General features: G+C 35.3%; 1 protein-coding gene across 2 annotated transcripts; it reads right to left on the reverse strand.

The window, feature by feature from the left end:
- Positions 1-6,991: 6,991 nt before the first annotated feature.
- LOC129306836 (uncharacterized) lies at positions 6,992-8,318 on the reverse strand. Of its 2 annotated transcripts, none has more exons than XM_054947594.1 (3): positions 8,168-8,318; positions 7,659-8,000; positions 6,992-7,578 (listed from the first exon to the last, which is right to left on the reverse strand). In XM_054947594.1, the coding sequence occupies exons 1-3, from the start codon at positions 8,268-8,270 to the stop codon at positions 7,271-7,273; spliced, it is 753 nt and encodes a 250-aa protein (XP_054803569.1). In that variant the 5' UTR covers positions 8,271-8,318; the 3' UTR covers positions 6,992-7,270. The 2 variants fall into 2 exon arrangements, with proteins under 2 accessions (XP_054803569.1, XP_054803570.1); XM_054947595.1 differs by having other exon boundaries at positions 7,659-8,017; positions 8,168-8,307.
- Positions 8,319-14,759: the final 6,441 nt, after the last annotated feature.

Consider the following 14,759-nt stretch of genomic DNA (forward strand, 5'->3'; position numbering starts at 1 on the left):
TTGGAAATTCCCAAAATTTCTTTCCCTGTGAATATTATGAGGAAAATCGACAAGATATATTCAAAGTTAACTAATACCGGAAGAGATGAGAATATTTTATTTCTTTTGAAGCTTTAGTCACAGGTGATCAAGAGATCTGAAATGAAGCTTTTTCTCTATTTCCCATATATTTATAGTTGAATGGATACTCGTATTGGCACAGGGCAATGGAATCCTTCATGTTTCCTATTGTAAATGACATCTATGAGACAAGCAAGTGAGAATTGGCATGAGAAAAACATAATCTGTTTTCATCTCAAACTGCACGAACAAATAAAAAATAATGATAAAAGTTCTTGACGTTCCCCAACTTGAACTAACAGTTCTTTTTGTGTAGTTTTAACTTTGTATACATTGTAGAGACCAAGGGTTGTAATAGAATAAATTACAAGGTTAAAATAAATTATAGGTTAAGGACCATGGGGATTCTAAAGTTGTCTTTGATGTAATGTTCTCATCAATTTTTTAAAACAGTACAATAATGTTAGTATCATTAATAAATGTTAAATTTAATAATGAGTCGATTAAAAAAATTGCAAAAAAAAAATGAGAATATTTTTGGGATCATTTTCTGTATTTTTTTGATCCTTGTGTGAACAAAATTGAAATTATATTTTACATTTTTTATATGTGTAGCTTCATTGTTTTTTTTTTTTGAAAGAGAGAGGTGGAGGAAACTCCACTAACATCAATTGGGAGCAATATCCTGACGAACAAAGTCTCCCAAAAAAAGAGGAGCAACATCATCAGAAGACATTACATAGAAGGCCACGTTAGGCAAGAGAATCTGCCACCCTGTTAGCTTCACGTAGAACAAAAGAAAATTTGAGTTCCTAGCACCGGTGAGTGAGGTCACAGAACTCTGAGATACTAGTCGATGGGAGCAATTGTTGTAATTTTCTTGCAGCGAATAAGGTTTAAGACATGTTTGGAGTCAACAATGAATTTCCGATAGCCCTTGTCTCAAGCAATGCTGAGTCCTGTAAGAATGCTTTGGGCTTTAGCCAAAATGATAGATGAAGTGGCAGGGTCGAGGTGGTACCTTGCAAGCCAATGACCTATACGGTTGCAAAAAACACCCCCACAATCGGCTGTAAAAAGATCCGGCGAGATTGAGCCATCACAATTTAATTTGATCCAACTACTGGAGGGGGTTGCTAGGAGCGTAATGAGTGAAGCCATAGATGTTGCCCAAGTAGAGGGGAGTTGTCAGGTATGCCCACATACAAAGAAACATTGTTCCTAAGGTGGTTAAGCAAATGTCTTGGTATTGAAAAATTGGAGTAAAAAACATGACAGCAATGCCCCTTCTAAAGCTACCATATAGTATACCCCCAAAATTGTGCCCAAGTTACATTAGTCGACTGACTAGCCGTTTTCAAGAGATTGATAGAGAACCAATCATGTAAATCACGAGAAAAAACGATTGCACCAATGTGATTTAATCATTCTAAACCAAAGTTGAGCAATAAGAGGGCAGTCCTGAAGTATGTGAAGGATGGATTCTGTGCTTGAGGGGTAGTGGGGGCACAAAGGACAACCCAGGTTTCAAAAACTTCTTCACTTATCAGTAAGAAGCCTATCTTGAAGGGCAAGCCACATGAAAACACGAATATGCTCAACACCCTTCTACTTCCACATAAGATTTTAGGTGGGATCGGGAGGGGGCCGAGGGAGTCCCTTAATTCGGGAATAGGCAGAGGAAATAGTGAATAAACCATAAGGACTTCCTAACTAGCATCTTGTGTCTAGCCCATAACCAGAGCTAGGTGGTTGCAGTAAAACGATTCACCTAACCCAATGATCAGCAAAGCAAGAGTGGAGAAGATCTGTATCTTAGTGCCTAAACGAGGTGCACCAATGAGTGATAGTGCTATGTTGAACCTAATGGGGAAGGGGATGAAGACAGTGATTTGAAAGAAATAATGAATCTTTAACCCAAGCATCTTCAAGGAGTCTAGCACTATGGCCATCATGAATTGACCATCAAGAACTAGCAACCACAAGAGGATATTATTGGCATATAAATTTCCGTGGAGGCAAATCATGTGGTTTTGCAGCCAAGGGTGGTGAATGAGATATGGGGATAAGGTATTTGCTCCTCAAAATAGTACACCATAAGGCAAATTCCCTAGAGGAGATAAACCAAGTTAATTTAGCACCACATGCATCATTCATTACAGTAAGGCTTCTGAAATTAAGACCACCATGAGATTTGGGTTTGTAAATTTGCTTTTAGCTCACTAAGTGTGGTTTGCGGGTGGTATTAGAGCTACCTCAAATAAAATTGTGTCACAACTGCTCAATCTTATGGCAGACAAAATGCAGGATGTAAGACACTTGCATAGGGTATAGAGGTATAACACTTAAGATAGAGCGAGCTAGAGTAATTCGACCAGTCATATAGAGGCAATTAGATTTCTAAGTGGCAAGGTATGAGTGAACCTTGCTAATCAAGTAATCAAAAGTGTCAATTTTGGAAGGTCAAGTATTAAGCGAAAAATTGAGGTAGGTCTTAAGTTGGTAGAAATTTTGAATCCTCAATGTTAGGCAAGCAGTGCTCTGCTATGTCCTGAGACATTTTTAGAGAAGTAGATTGAAGATTTTTTAGAGCTAATCTTCTGACCATAAGTTAAATAGAAAGTTTGGAGGCTATTCTTCATACAATTGATTTGCTCAATACTAGTTTTACTAAAGAGAAAAAGATCATCAGCAAGCATAAGATGAGAGATGCCAGGACTATGAAGAGATAACTTGATTAGAGTCCAATCCCCACAATCAACATTCTTCATGATAAGATGTAAGAGCTTATCCATGCAAAGGACGAAAAGGTAAGGAGACAAAGGGTCTCCTTGGCGAATACCTCTCAATGGCTTAAAAGAACCAGTAGGTATACTATTCCATATGATATTGAAGGAGCTTGTAGTAAGGCATGACATAACAAAATTCCTAAAAGCATAACTGAAACTAGCATGAGTAAGGGTGTCACTTATGAAGGTCCAGTCAAGGCGGTCAAAACCTTTCTCTAGATCAATTTTAATTGCACAAAATCCATTCCTACTGAAGCCTTTCCTCATGAAGTGATCAATTTCTTGAGCTAGGGTAATATTCTCATAGATACAACTCCTAGGAATGAACCTTGTTTGAAAAGGAGAAATAAGGGTGTCTATATGCCTCCTTAACTCTAGTAGCTAGAATTTTCATCAAACATTTGTAAGAGACATTACACAAGGATATTGATCGAAATTAGGAGATGAGTGAAGGCTGGTCGCATTTAGGGATAAGTGCGATATATGTCTGATTAAGCTAGGCCATAATAGGGGGAGACAAAAAAATCTTGTATTAACTTAATTAAGGAGGGACTAATAATGGGCCAACAAGACTTGTAAAAGAAAGGGGAAAACCATCTGGCCTCAGGGCTTTGAAACTACCCTTGGCAAACATAACATTCTTGATCTCCATAACAGTAGGCATTAGATGAAAGGAATCAATAACTTTAGAGTTGATGATTGGAAAAGAGTAATGGGTAGGTCTTAGTGGTATATGAGAAGAGGTATGACAGTATAAGGATTGAAAGAAATCTAGCACATGAGATTGTAGAGCTTCTTCATCTAATATCCATTAATCCAACAAGTCTTTGAGAGCTGAGATGTAATTTCTACCTTTGTGCCTTTAGATGATAGTAATGGGTGTTACAATCACCTTATTCAATCCATTGGGCTTAAGAACGCTAAAACCAAAAGAGCTTTTCATGGTTTAGGATTAAGTCTAGTTCTTTCTAAAAATAGCTTTAAGAGTAGTTAGATAATCAAAATTTGGATAGGAAGTAGAGGATTGTATACCTTTGAGATGGGCTAGACGAACTATTTTCTTTTGAAAGATATCCTGATGAATGCTTCCAAGAAGTAAGGGACATGCATAATCTATCCAAAGCCTCATTAAGAAGGAGGGATGAATTCCAAGAATCTTTGAGAACTTACATAAAATTTGCTTAAGAAACCTAACAAGCTTTAAAATGGAAAGGCTTGTGGGTTCTTAATAGATGTGAAGATGAGTTGAGCTTAAACAAAAGAGGATTGTGATCGAAGCAAGAAATTAGAGAGAGCACTTCAACTTGACAATTATGTAAGATTGAAGAAGGGTAGAGTTATCAAGATCATGATCTAAGCGTTCATAGATATGACTATACTTAGAAAGTATAGGGCTCTTCTATGTGAATAAAGGTCTAATGAAACCTAAGTTAGTCAGCCCATAACTTGAGATACAACTAGCAAAGTTATTGTAGCAGCGAATGTTAATTGGTGCTCCTCCTACCTTTTCAACCATAGAGAGAATTTCATTGAAATCACTGATAATAGCCCAAGGGATAGTAGAGATTGCAGCAATTCATTTGAGGTCAAACCAAAGGACTTCCTGTAAGTTTGAGCGGGGGATTTTGTAGACTGTTGTGATTAGGAGGGTTGGAGCGGTGGGGTTGCCCACATGGCTATAGATGAAGTAATGGGAACTTTCTAATACAGTGAAGGGCATGTTGGAGTTATTCCATGCAATAGCTATTCCACTAGAATTCCCTATACTTGGGCTAAAAAATAAATTAGAGAAGTCCAAGGTCTATAGAAAAGTAAAGGACTTTAAGTGAGAGCAATGAGTTTCCATGAGAGCTATAAAATCCACTTTGCTTCTTTTAAGCAAGCAAGAACAATATTTTTGAAAAGTTGAGGAGCATGCCCCCTTGACATTCTAAGAAAGAATATTATCCATAAAATAGGATAGGATTAAGAGAGATCCACAGTTTGATCCATAACTTTTAATGGGTCTTCAAACCTATCAATCTCATTACCATCATCATCTAAGGCCTTAGAGCCTGAAATCGTAAGGGGCATAAAAGATGACATGGGGTTATCATTAGCAAGATTGACCACTGTATCATTAGGCTTAAATAAAGGGTTGGGTGGGCCGAAGGGTGAAGGGAAGGAAGGAGAGACTTGGGCCAGAGCTAAGGTGGGTTCGAGATTTAATGGAATTAGGGGTAGAGGGGTGGAATGGTAGTGGTGTGAATGGAGTAAGGATGAAGTGGGCATAGGAGACAAAATGGGCCTAGGTGAAGGAGGGCGAGACCGGGTGGTAAGGGAAATAAAGGAAATGAATGGTTGACTTTGGGAAGGCACATAATGACTTTTTTGCTTTTTAGTAGTAATGGGATCAGGTTATCATGCCTCAGGTGGTAGAAATGGCGAAGAAGTGGAAACTTAAGGGGGACAGTAAGAATGTCAAGAATTAGGTCAGCATACTCAGAGAAAGAGTTGTTGAAATCCTCTCCCAAATTTGCTAAGGACTCATACCTTGATCTTGATACAACATTGGGTTGAGGATTACTTTCCTTGTTCTTGAAAGTTCTCTGATGTCTCCTTTTTTGCACTACGTTCTAGGTAAAAGATTGATTAGTAGGCAAAACCCTACCGGTGGGGTTGACATTGCTAGAGGTGGTAGGTTGAGGGTTCACCAGAGAAGCCTTAGCTCTCGACTGGCAATTTTTTGCATGATGCCCATACTTTCTGCACCTTGTGCATAGAAGGGACAAACTTTCATACTTAAGGGGATAGGTATCACCATTAACTTCTATGGAGGGGACTAGGGGCTTGGTGAGATTGACCTACACACAAAAATGTGCATAAGTTCCTCTAGTGTATAGAGAAGTATTAAGGTCTACCTTAATAATAGATCCAATCGTGTTGCCTATGAATGTAAGTATTATCTCATTGCAGTATTCAAAAGGAAAATAGGGTTTTTGAAGCCAAACTCCCACCGTATTAATTTGAGTTGTAGCAAGATTGAACTTGAGAACCCATGGATGGAGTATGAGATAAGAGTCTTTGATCATCCAGGGGCCTTCAATTAGGGCAAGGTTATAATCCTCACCTGTAGAAAATTTAACCAAAAAGAATTCATTACTTTGATCTATCACTTCAATAGTGCTAGTTTTGGCCCATAGTGTCTGCAATCTATTTTCCAAAGCTTGACAACCAAAATATTGATCTAGAAGTTTAACATATAGTGAGTGGCCCCAAGGTTTGCACAGCCTCTCCAGTGCCCTTCTAGAGGAGAACTTGGGAAAACGGACTCCATTAATCTAAGAGATTTCAGCATGAAAATCTTGTGGAGCCTTAGGGTCGTTCGAGGTAAGAAAGGGGGCTGTTGGGTAGTTATCCCACCATTCCTCATCATGTTTGCTTGCTTCAGTAGTGGCCTGAGACTTTAGTTGTCCGGTGAGGGTTTCCTTATAACTACTAGGGTGGGCAATGGCTCCTACATCAAACTTGAGAGCTTGAGGGTCAGAGTTCCCTGCGTTACCATAGGTTTCTACACCCTTTTGCAAGGGAGGAAGATGATCATAATGATTTGCCGGAATGATGGAACCATAGAGAACGATCTCATTACCCTTGATCTTTTTTGATTCTCAATCTTGTTACTTTGGTGGGTTGAGCGATTGTTTCTTGACAAGAGACCTAACGTCTAGCGTGCGCTTAACGTTGTCCTTTGGTTGTTCAAGCTGGCAAGAAGGGGAAGAGGCATCATATGGGTTAAGTTGGGCAATGTCCGGTGGAATTTTCCAGTAGTCTTTCCGTCTTGAAGTCATGGCACAATTAGCAAGTCAGAGAAGCGAAATCTTCTGTTTCTTGTTTAGCTTTATTGTTAGCTGTGAACAATGAAGACTGCTTTAAACTGCAAGAAAAGGCCCATCTGCCCCATACATAACAGATACATTATAGATTATACACCTTTTGCCGTCCAGAATTTTATGACTCCAAGCCCCAATAGTCGTTATCATCTTTTCTTTTTTTCTTTTTTGGGTAAAAGTCATTATCATCTTTTCAAAAGTTCAATTGAACAATCAGATAAGCTTTACTAAAGCTCAAAAACAGATTCTCTCTCGTTTAACGACACAAATACGTGAGATCAACTATAATGAAATATTACTCCGTAGGTAGAGCTAGAATGAACCATCTTGTTGCATCAAGTACAGAGATAAAATTCTGACCAAAAAAAAAAAAAACACAGGTAAAATTTTTGGATGACAGGGACTTGCAAGTTTGATTTCTCTTCTGAGCCAACTTTTTTCAACCATAACTATGTAAGGTGTCATTAATAACAAAAAATCAAATTTTGTTTTAAAGTTCAAATCAACAATCTGGCTTCTTGACAGTCAGGATCAGGAGGACTGCTATGCTATCTAGGACCCTAGTACTTGGATGAGTTCACGTTTCTTGAGTTTAGAGTAACCTTTGATTTTTTTGGACTTGGCTAGTTCTTTTAGCTCTGGAAGTTTCATTCTCTCCAGTGTTCTGTCAGATTGGCCTTGCTTGTCTTCCACACCACTAGCTGCGGATGATTCATCTTCTAGCTCGAGAACTCTTCCTCTTGGTGCTGGAATCGATGGAATAGGCGATTTCCTTACAGAGTTTGATGGCAGTCTCGTCAAAGTAGAGCTTGGTTCTGTCTTGAGAGCTTCCTTTTCTGTGCTCTCCTTTGAAACTTTGTCTGCAGAATGAAAAATCACAATGCAAAGGAAAACAAACCACACACTAATGATTTCCATGGATACAAACACCGAGAATTACCTTTCACTTGCTTTCCTGAGTCTCGAAGAACATCCAGAATTGCTTCAACTGAGGATTTATCCTTGTGTGGAGGAGAATTTCTTTTTGGGGTGCCTTGTGAGTCAGCCTTTGATATGGACAACTGTATCCGTCTGAGCAGAGCAATTATCTCTTGCTGGTCAGGTGACTTGGATCTATTACCATCAAATGCTCTTCCAGGTCTCTGGTTTTGATCTCCCTTTTCAGTTCTTGCAGAGACCTGCTTGTTTCTCTTTTGGTCCTTTTCCCTTTTGTCCGCATGACACCTTATGTTTGAGAAGCTAAACTGATTTAAACCCTCCAGGGGCATCAATGGTGAAAACTCTGCCAAATTTAACAAGCTGCATCAAACAATGATCCTCTCAGTCTCTCATCCAAGCATTTTTGGGCACTCAGCGACAATTTAGAAAACTTGAATATCCTTCAGATTGGTGTTGAAAATGGAAAACTTTTCAGGAATCAAGCAAATTGGAAAGGAAGATTATCAATACCTTTCAGCGCAAGAGAAGATTTTCCTAAATACCACTGTTTGCTGAAGAGGGCAAACGTGGGATAGCGAAGGACAGGTTGGGAACCGAAAACAGCCGCGTACATGATTCCTTGGAAGTTTTCAGATTCTCATGTCTCCAACATACAAATGAATTACCATCACAGATCATTGTTCCATTTCTTATATTTTAAAAGTTTTGTTCCCTTCCTTCCTCCCAAAATTGCTGGTCCACAATTTCTAGTGTCCCGTGTAACCACGCGCTTTATGTTTATTTTACAATTTACAATATTATGATTGGGAAATACTTAGGCTTTCTTAATTTTAAATTGGGTATTTATAATTTATTTTACTTTAATTAAATAGTTATTGTTAGATTAAATCCCTATAGGTTAAAATCCTTAAATTTTTTATTATTTTAATTAAGAACTTTTGTATTTTTATTGAGATATTATATAAATTTAAAATTAATTAGATAACTTTTATAATTCAAAATTTAAATAATTAGGTTATGTTTTTGAAATAGCATTTTCATAAAAAATAATAAAAATTTAAAAATTATATTAAATAAAATTTTTGTTTTATATTTTTAGCTTAAAGTGTTAAATCAATTTTTCAATAAATTTTAAAAGTGTTTTTGGTTTTTTTTACCAACAAAAAGTTTTTTTGTTTTGAAAAATTGATTATTCTTTAATAATTTTAATTTTTAAGGATTAATTTATTTAATTAATCAAATCACAAGAACTTGATCCAAACAAAATAAATTATAGAAACTTAATTTAAAATCAATGATAACTAAAAGGTAAAGTCGGAAAATAAGTACCAAGCTTAATGGACAACCCATTTTAACTCGTTTTTATAAATATTCACACTTGAAAATAGCTTTTTTTTTTTTTTCAGAAACATAGGGATGTGAATCTTGGCCTAATAGGCCCTAAAAACGGGCTTAGACTCAGGAAGTCTTTTTTATTTTAACATGTAAAAAATAAAAAAAAAATTTAATTTTTAAATTGATTTTAAATTTTAGAATATATGTTTACATTTTAAAATTATAATTTCTATTATTCATTTTTAATTTTTAAATTTTATAATTTGTATTTTAAAAATTAATATATAAAAAAAGGGAAAACCATTTTGATGTTACTTTTAGTTTCCTTCAATCTTTAATTTGGTACCTATGTTATTTTTGCTTTCTTTCCATCCTTTATATTTCATCTGTTATATGCGTTACCTTTTTGGCTTTTTTACATTTGGAAATCACTTGAGGAGCTTACGAGACACAAACGGCGTTAACTCTGAACCCTATAACAAACAAAAACACACGATGGTTTTTGAAGGTAGCGTCCAACCCCCTTTGCTTTCTTTGCATCCTCTGTTCTCTTTGAAAAAAAGTTCAATTTTGATCACTCTACATTAGGCTTCCAATGCCATGCTCTGTTACATTGAGTGTCGACTTTGATCACTCTCCGCTACTTCCATTTGATTCTAAAATTCAAAAATAGGTTTGTCTTCCACTCTTGGCCGTGTTTCTATTATACTCTTTGTTCCAGTGCACATGTGTTTGTACTAATAATTTAAAAATCAAATTGAGTCAGACGATCAAACTATCGACCGGAGCCGTTAATGGCTTGGTTTGGATAAAAAAATGTGTTTATGATTGGGCTAGATTGAATTGGAGTTGAACTACTATTAAGTCAAAAATCAAAGTTGAACCGGAATTGAAGTGGTTTTCAAAAAACTGAACGATTTTAAACATATTATTAATAAAAGCTTAATTTAAAAAAAATAAAAAAATTTAAAAGTTAGATCCTACTAAAAAAGAAACTTTATTTTTGGACAATTTAAATATATAAAATAAGATTTAAAACTAATTTTTTATAAAGATGTTATAAAATAAGATAGTTATAGGTGCAACTATAGATACTTTTATGTTTAATTATGTCTAATTTAACTAAGGCCTAACTATATTTGAAAAATTATAAAATTATAATTTATAATATTATTAATTTACGGTCATATTATTTCATTTTATTAACATAATATAGATTTTTTCTCATATTTCTTTTACATAGACATTTAATATTATTGTTATTTAATTATTACATCATTGGTCCAACTGCTAGTCTAATCAATTAGACCATAAAAACTAAGAACCGCTGACTTTTCTTATTCAACATTCGGTCTAACTTTTAAAACATTGGCTTGTATGTGTCTTCTTTGAGCTATCTTCCTCTTTTGTGTTTTTTCTTATGTGATTTCGTTTTGTTGCTACCTTGTTCTGTTGTTTATATCTTTGTTTTATTTAGGTTATAATACGAAACCATATAATGCATCAAAAACAGGAAGTAAGGACGAGAGTTTACCTGATGATTATTTGTTTGATGAATTTGATGATAGTAATGAGAGAATTGGGGGATGATTATTTTCAATGTTTTATTGATGTTGATGATGCTGGACAAGGCTGTGGCAGTTGTTTTAATGTCTTGGGAAACCAATTTGAGTGTTCAAAGATTGATCCTATATTTGTACAACGTGCAGATTGTTCCTATATTATTTTTTTTATTTTTTGAATTTTTTTAAAATTAAAAATTTCAATTATAACATTTTATCTATTTTTAAAATATAAATTATAACATCAAAAAATTTAAAATAAATAATAAAAAATTAAATCTTAAAGTGTAAACCTATATTTTAAAGTTTAAATTCAATTTAAAAATAAATATATTTTATTTTTTTAGAGTTAACATGAAAAAGGGCCTAAAAGAGTTACTCGAGTCCAAGTCCGAGCCTATTTTTTCAAGGCCTATCAGGGCTTGGCTTTAAAGCTTGGTTTCCCTCAAAAAATAACATTTTTTCAAGCCCAAACCCTTATAAAAATGGGCTTAAATGGCCTGCCCGTCAAGTTTGGTCCTTATTCCTGGTGCTAGTTATTGTCTCATCCATGGATATGATATTAAGTTTTTGAGAAATGAAAGCCATATATGTTAGATTATATGTAAGAAGAAATGTGGTTTGTTGATCTTTGCTAGTAAAGTTGGTGACTCCTTAACATATCAGTTCAAAACATACAACTCAAAATATAATTGTGGAGTAACATTTGCTTTAAGGTTGGCTTCATCAAAGATGGTTTCAAAAAAGATAGTACCTCATGTAAAGGTGAGCAAAAATATGAAATTGGCAAATGTGATTTCAGCAACAAGTAAAGGCTATATGGCCTGACCATTAATTAACAAGGCATATAGGGCTAGGAAACTTGCAAGGGAAATAATTGTGGGAGATCATAAAGAAGAGTATCATATGTTGAGGGACTTTTGTAATGAAATTAAAAAAAGAATATCAAATTCAACATTTTGTCTTGTTACTGATAGGCCATATGTAGATTGCCCACTTATATTTAGGAGATTATATCAATATCTTGAACCAGTGAAATGAAGTTTTAAGTTAGCTTGTAGGTCTATCATTGGGTTGAATGGATGTTTTTTGAAGGGTTAATTTGGAGGTATATTGTTAGTGGCTATATTTCATGATTCCAACAATCAATATATTCCATTTGTTATGATTATGGTTGAAAGCAAGAATAGGGATTCTTGGACGTGGTTCCTGTAAAAGGTATTCATCTCATACCAGAAAAAGGTATTTATTTGAATTTTTAAATTCCATGTGGTTCTTTGAATTGATGTTACTAATTATGTGTTCCATTTTTAGGGTTTAGTTCAAACATTTGAACACTTGCTTGAAGGTACTGAACATATATATTATGTGAGGCATTAGTCTGCCAACATAAAGTCAAGTTATAGTGGTGGAACTATTATCAGAGATCTAGTTATATGTGTAACAAAGGCCACTTACAAGAGAGCATGGGAAGAACAAATGAGGCAGTTAACAAATGTCTTTAAGGATGAGCATGATCACTTGATGTCTTTTAAACCTTCTTGTTAGACCAAGTCATACTTTTCAGTACTCAAAATGTGATATGATTATGAATAACATATTAGATTCCTTTGATGGTAGACTATTAGAGGCAAGTAAACTTCCAATTATTAGTCTACTTGATTGGATTTGGGTCTATTTGATAACAAGATTTGCATAAAATTGTGCCAAAGTAGAAAAGTATCATGGCAAGAGAAGAGTGTGTCCCCAACCTTATAAAAGGCTTGATAAAGAGGTTGAAGAATCTTGAAAATGTGAGCAATAGAGGTCAGAAATGACATGTTTGAAGCATCTTGTAACTCTTATTTATTCTTTGTTGAGCTTAAAGTCAATAGTTGTGAATGTAGTTGGTGGCAATTAAATGAAATTCCATATAGGTATTGGTTTAGGCCATTCATATTTTCAGGGTTATCATAGTCAATTTTAACAATATTGTGTAATGTCTTGCATGCATGTTGTTTCTTGTATCTATGCCAAGCGAGAAGATCCTCAAGACTATGTTGATGATTGTAACATCCAGAAAATTTTAACCTTGATTTGTTAACTTAATTAGGGTAGTTGGTGAGTTAATGAGCTGTGTAGCTAGAGGGGCTTAACTTGACATAATTGTTATATTTCAGCCCTAAAAGTGGGTCCGGATTGATGGCGGGCCACCCGGGCAAGGAAAGAGGATGAAAAAGTAAAGAGCTGTGTTTTGTGCCACACGCCACGGTGCACGGACACAATTTAAACGTAACGGGCTCCTCTGTGCCATGCGTCGCAGCAAAGGGCATCGTGCGCCGCAGCGCACAGTTAAAAATAAGATATATCTGATTCGTCTCTGCATGAAAACAGAAGAGAGAAAGAGGAGGAAAATAAAGAGCTTGGTTTTGGCTTTGCTAGGGCATGACTTTTGGTCCCATTGTTGATAGATTAAAGCTCCCAAACACCTAAGGTAAGATTATGGTGCTTTCTGCTTCCCTTTCCTCCCTCATTTATGATTATTTATGGTAGGGTTTGAGTTGGGAGATGAATTTTTGGTCCATGGGAATATGGGTCTGATTTCATTGGTTAAAATGAGATTAATGGGAGTAATTTAATATATTAAAACACTACATTGATGAAGTGGATGGTCCATGGGTGCATTTAATATTCAAAATTGGCATTTATGAGGTAGTTGAAAGAGGTTAATGTGCATTAATGAAGGTTTGAGGTGTCATTAATGATAATGTGCATTAATGAAACTTAATAAGCTCTTTGGGTATGAGTAGGTAGTAATTATGTGATGACATAGTAGTGTATGTGGAGTTTATGTTGATAAAGTTTCAAGAGCTAGTTGGTGATGATGTTCTTGTGGTTTGGATGAATAGAGATTCATTTTGGCACCATTCAAGCTCGTTAAAGCTTTGAAAAGTTGATATAGTGAGGGGTAAACCTTTGACCTCTTAAAGGTTTGAGATAACTAGGGAAAACTTAATTTTTATAGTTGTATGTTAATTGCATTGTAAAATGTGATTTATGGTTAATTTGATGATGCATATTGGCAAATGATTGATTGTTAAATGGTTTTGGGAAAGAAAACCTTGATTCTACCACCCTTGATGTTTTATAAAATTACTTGTGATTTTTTACTATGGGTGGAGAATTATGATGAAATATGAATTAATTATGAGCATATGTGTTATGTGAATTCATTGTTTGAGAAATGATTGTTAAAATGTATATTATGTGTGAAATATGCATAATATGATCATTGGCAAGAGTTTGCCCAAAGAGAGGAGTAGCTTGGTTGAAATTCACATGGTATATTGGCAGTGACTGTTGGAATCAGGAACTAGCCTTAGCACTGACTGTTGGAATCAGGAGGTAGCCCTTGTCTCATGATTGATTCAGGACTGTCCCACTTGTTTTACGATGGACTCGAACCTAACTAGTCTCCATTAGTTCATGAGGAGGCTAGATTAAGGGTACGAAATCTCATGGTTGTTAGTATTGGGGGAAACCAGACTATATAAGTGAGTGAGTTAACCCTGGCCTGATAGCTCCTCACAAGTGAAAGGTTGGATTAGTCCGTAAAGGACGTAACCTCGTGATAGCCATCGGTTTCATGTCAGAGGTAACAGGAGGTTATAAAGGTGGCATATGATCATGCATATAAGACAGGTCACATGATTGTTACTTTTGTGATTTGGCACATGTTAAGGGCGTATAGTTGTTATTTTTGTGACCCTATGTTATATTTTTGTAAAATAACATGATATGGTGTTTTGGGGCAAGCTTGATCACATGGTTGTTAGTTTTGTGAACTATAGCCTAATGCTATGTGAAATATCTATTTATGTGCCTAATTGCATCTATTTACAATTAATATGTAACTGTAAAGGTTAAGTGAAACTTGGTTACTAAGTGGTTGTACTCACTCCTCAATTCTTAATATTTTTAGGACCTAACTCATTGGATTCAAGTCAGGGAAAACATACAGAGGCTTAGGATCTGTGAAGTAAATCTTCTTTATGCCCCCTTTAGTTGTTTTCATGTGTATTTGTTAATGTAATTGCCAACTAGGGACAATTGTCATGATTGATGCACTACTTGCATAATTTTGTATGTTAACTAGTGTATTTTGTGCCTTGAGTTAGTAATTTTTTGTTGTGAACTCATGGATAGGGCCAAAATACTCGTGTAAG

This window comes from Prosopis cineraria, unplaced genomic scaffold (genome assembly GCF_029017545.1).
Source record: "Prosopis cineraria cultivar Desert tree isolate PC_DT_omini unplaced genomic scaffold, ASM2901754v1 PC3, whole genome shotgun sequence".
Lineage (NCBI taxonomy): Eukaryota > Viridiplantae > Streptophyta > Magnoliopsida > Fabales > Fabaceae > Prosopis > Prosopis cineraria.

Coding starts and splice junctions, on each gene's coding strand:
- LOC129306836 (XM_054947594.1), bottom strand. CDS start 8,270: ATGTACGCGGCTGTTTTCGGTTCCCAACCTGTCCTTCGCTATCCCACG. Junction 8,001..8,167: donor ATCTTCTCTTGCGCTGAAAG/GTATTGATAATC, acceptor TAAATTTGGCAG/AGTTTTCACCATTGATGCCC. Junction 7,579..7,658: donor CTCAGGAAAGCAAGTGAAAG/GTAATTCTCGGT, acceptor TTCATTCTGCAG/ACAAAGTTTCAAAGGAGAGC.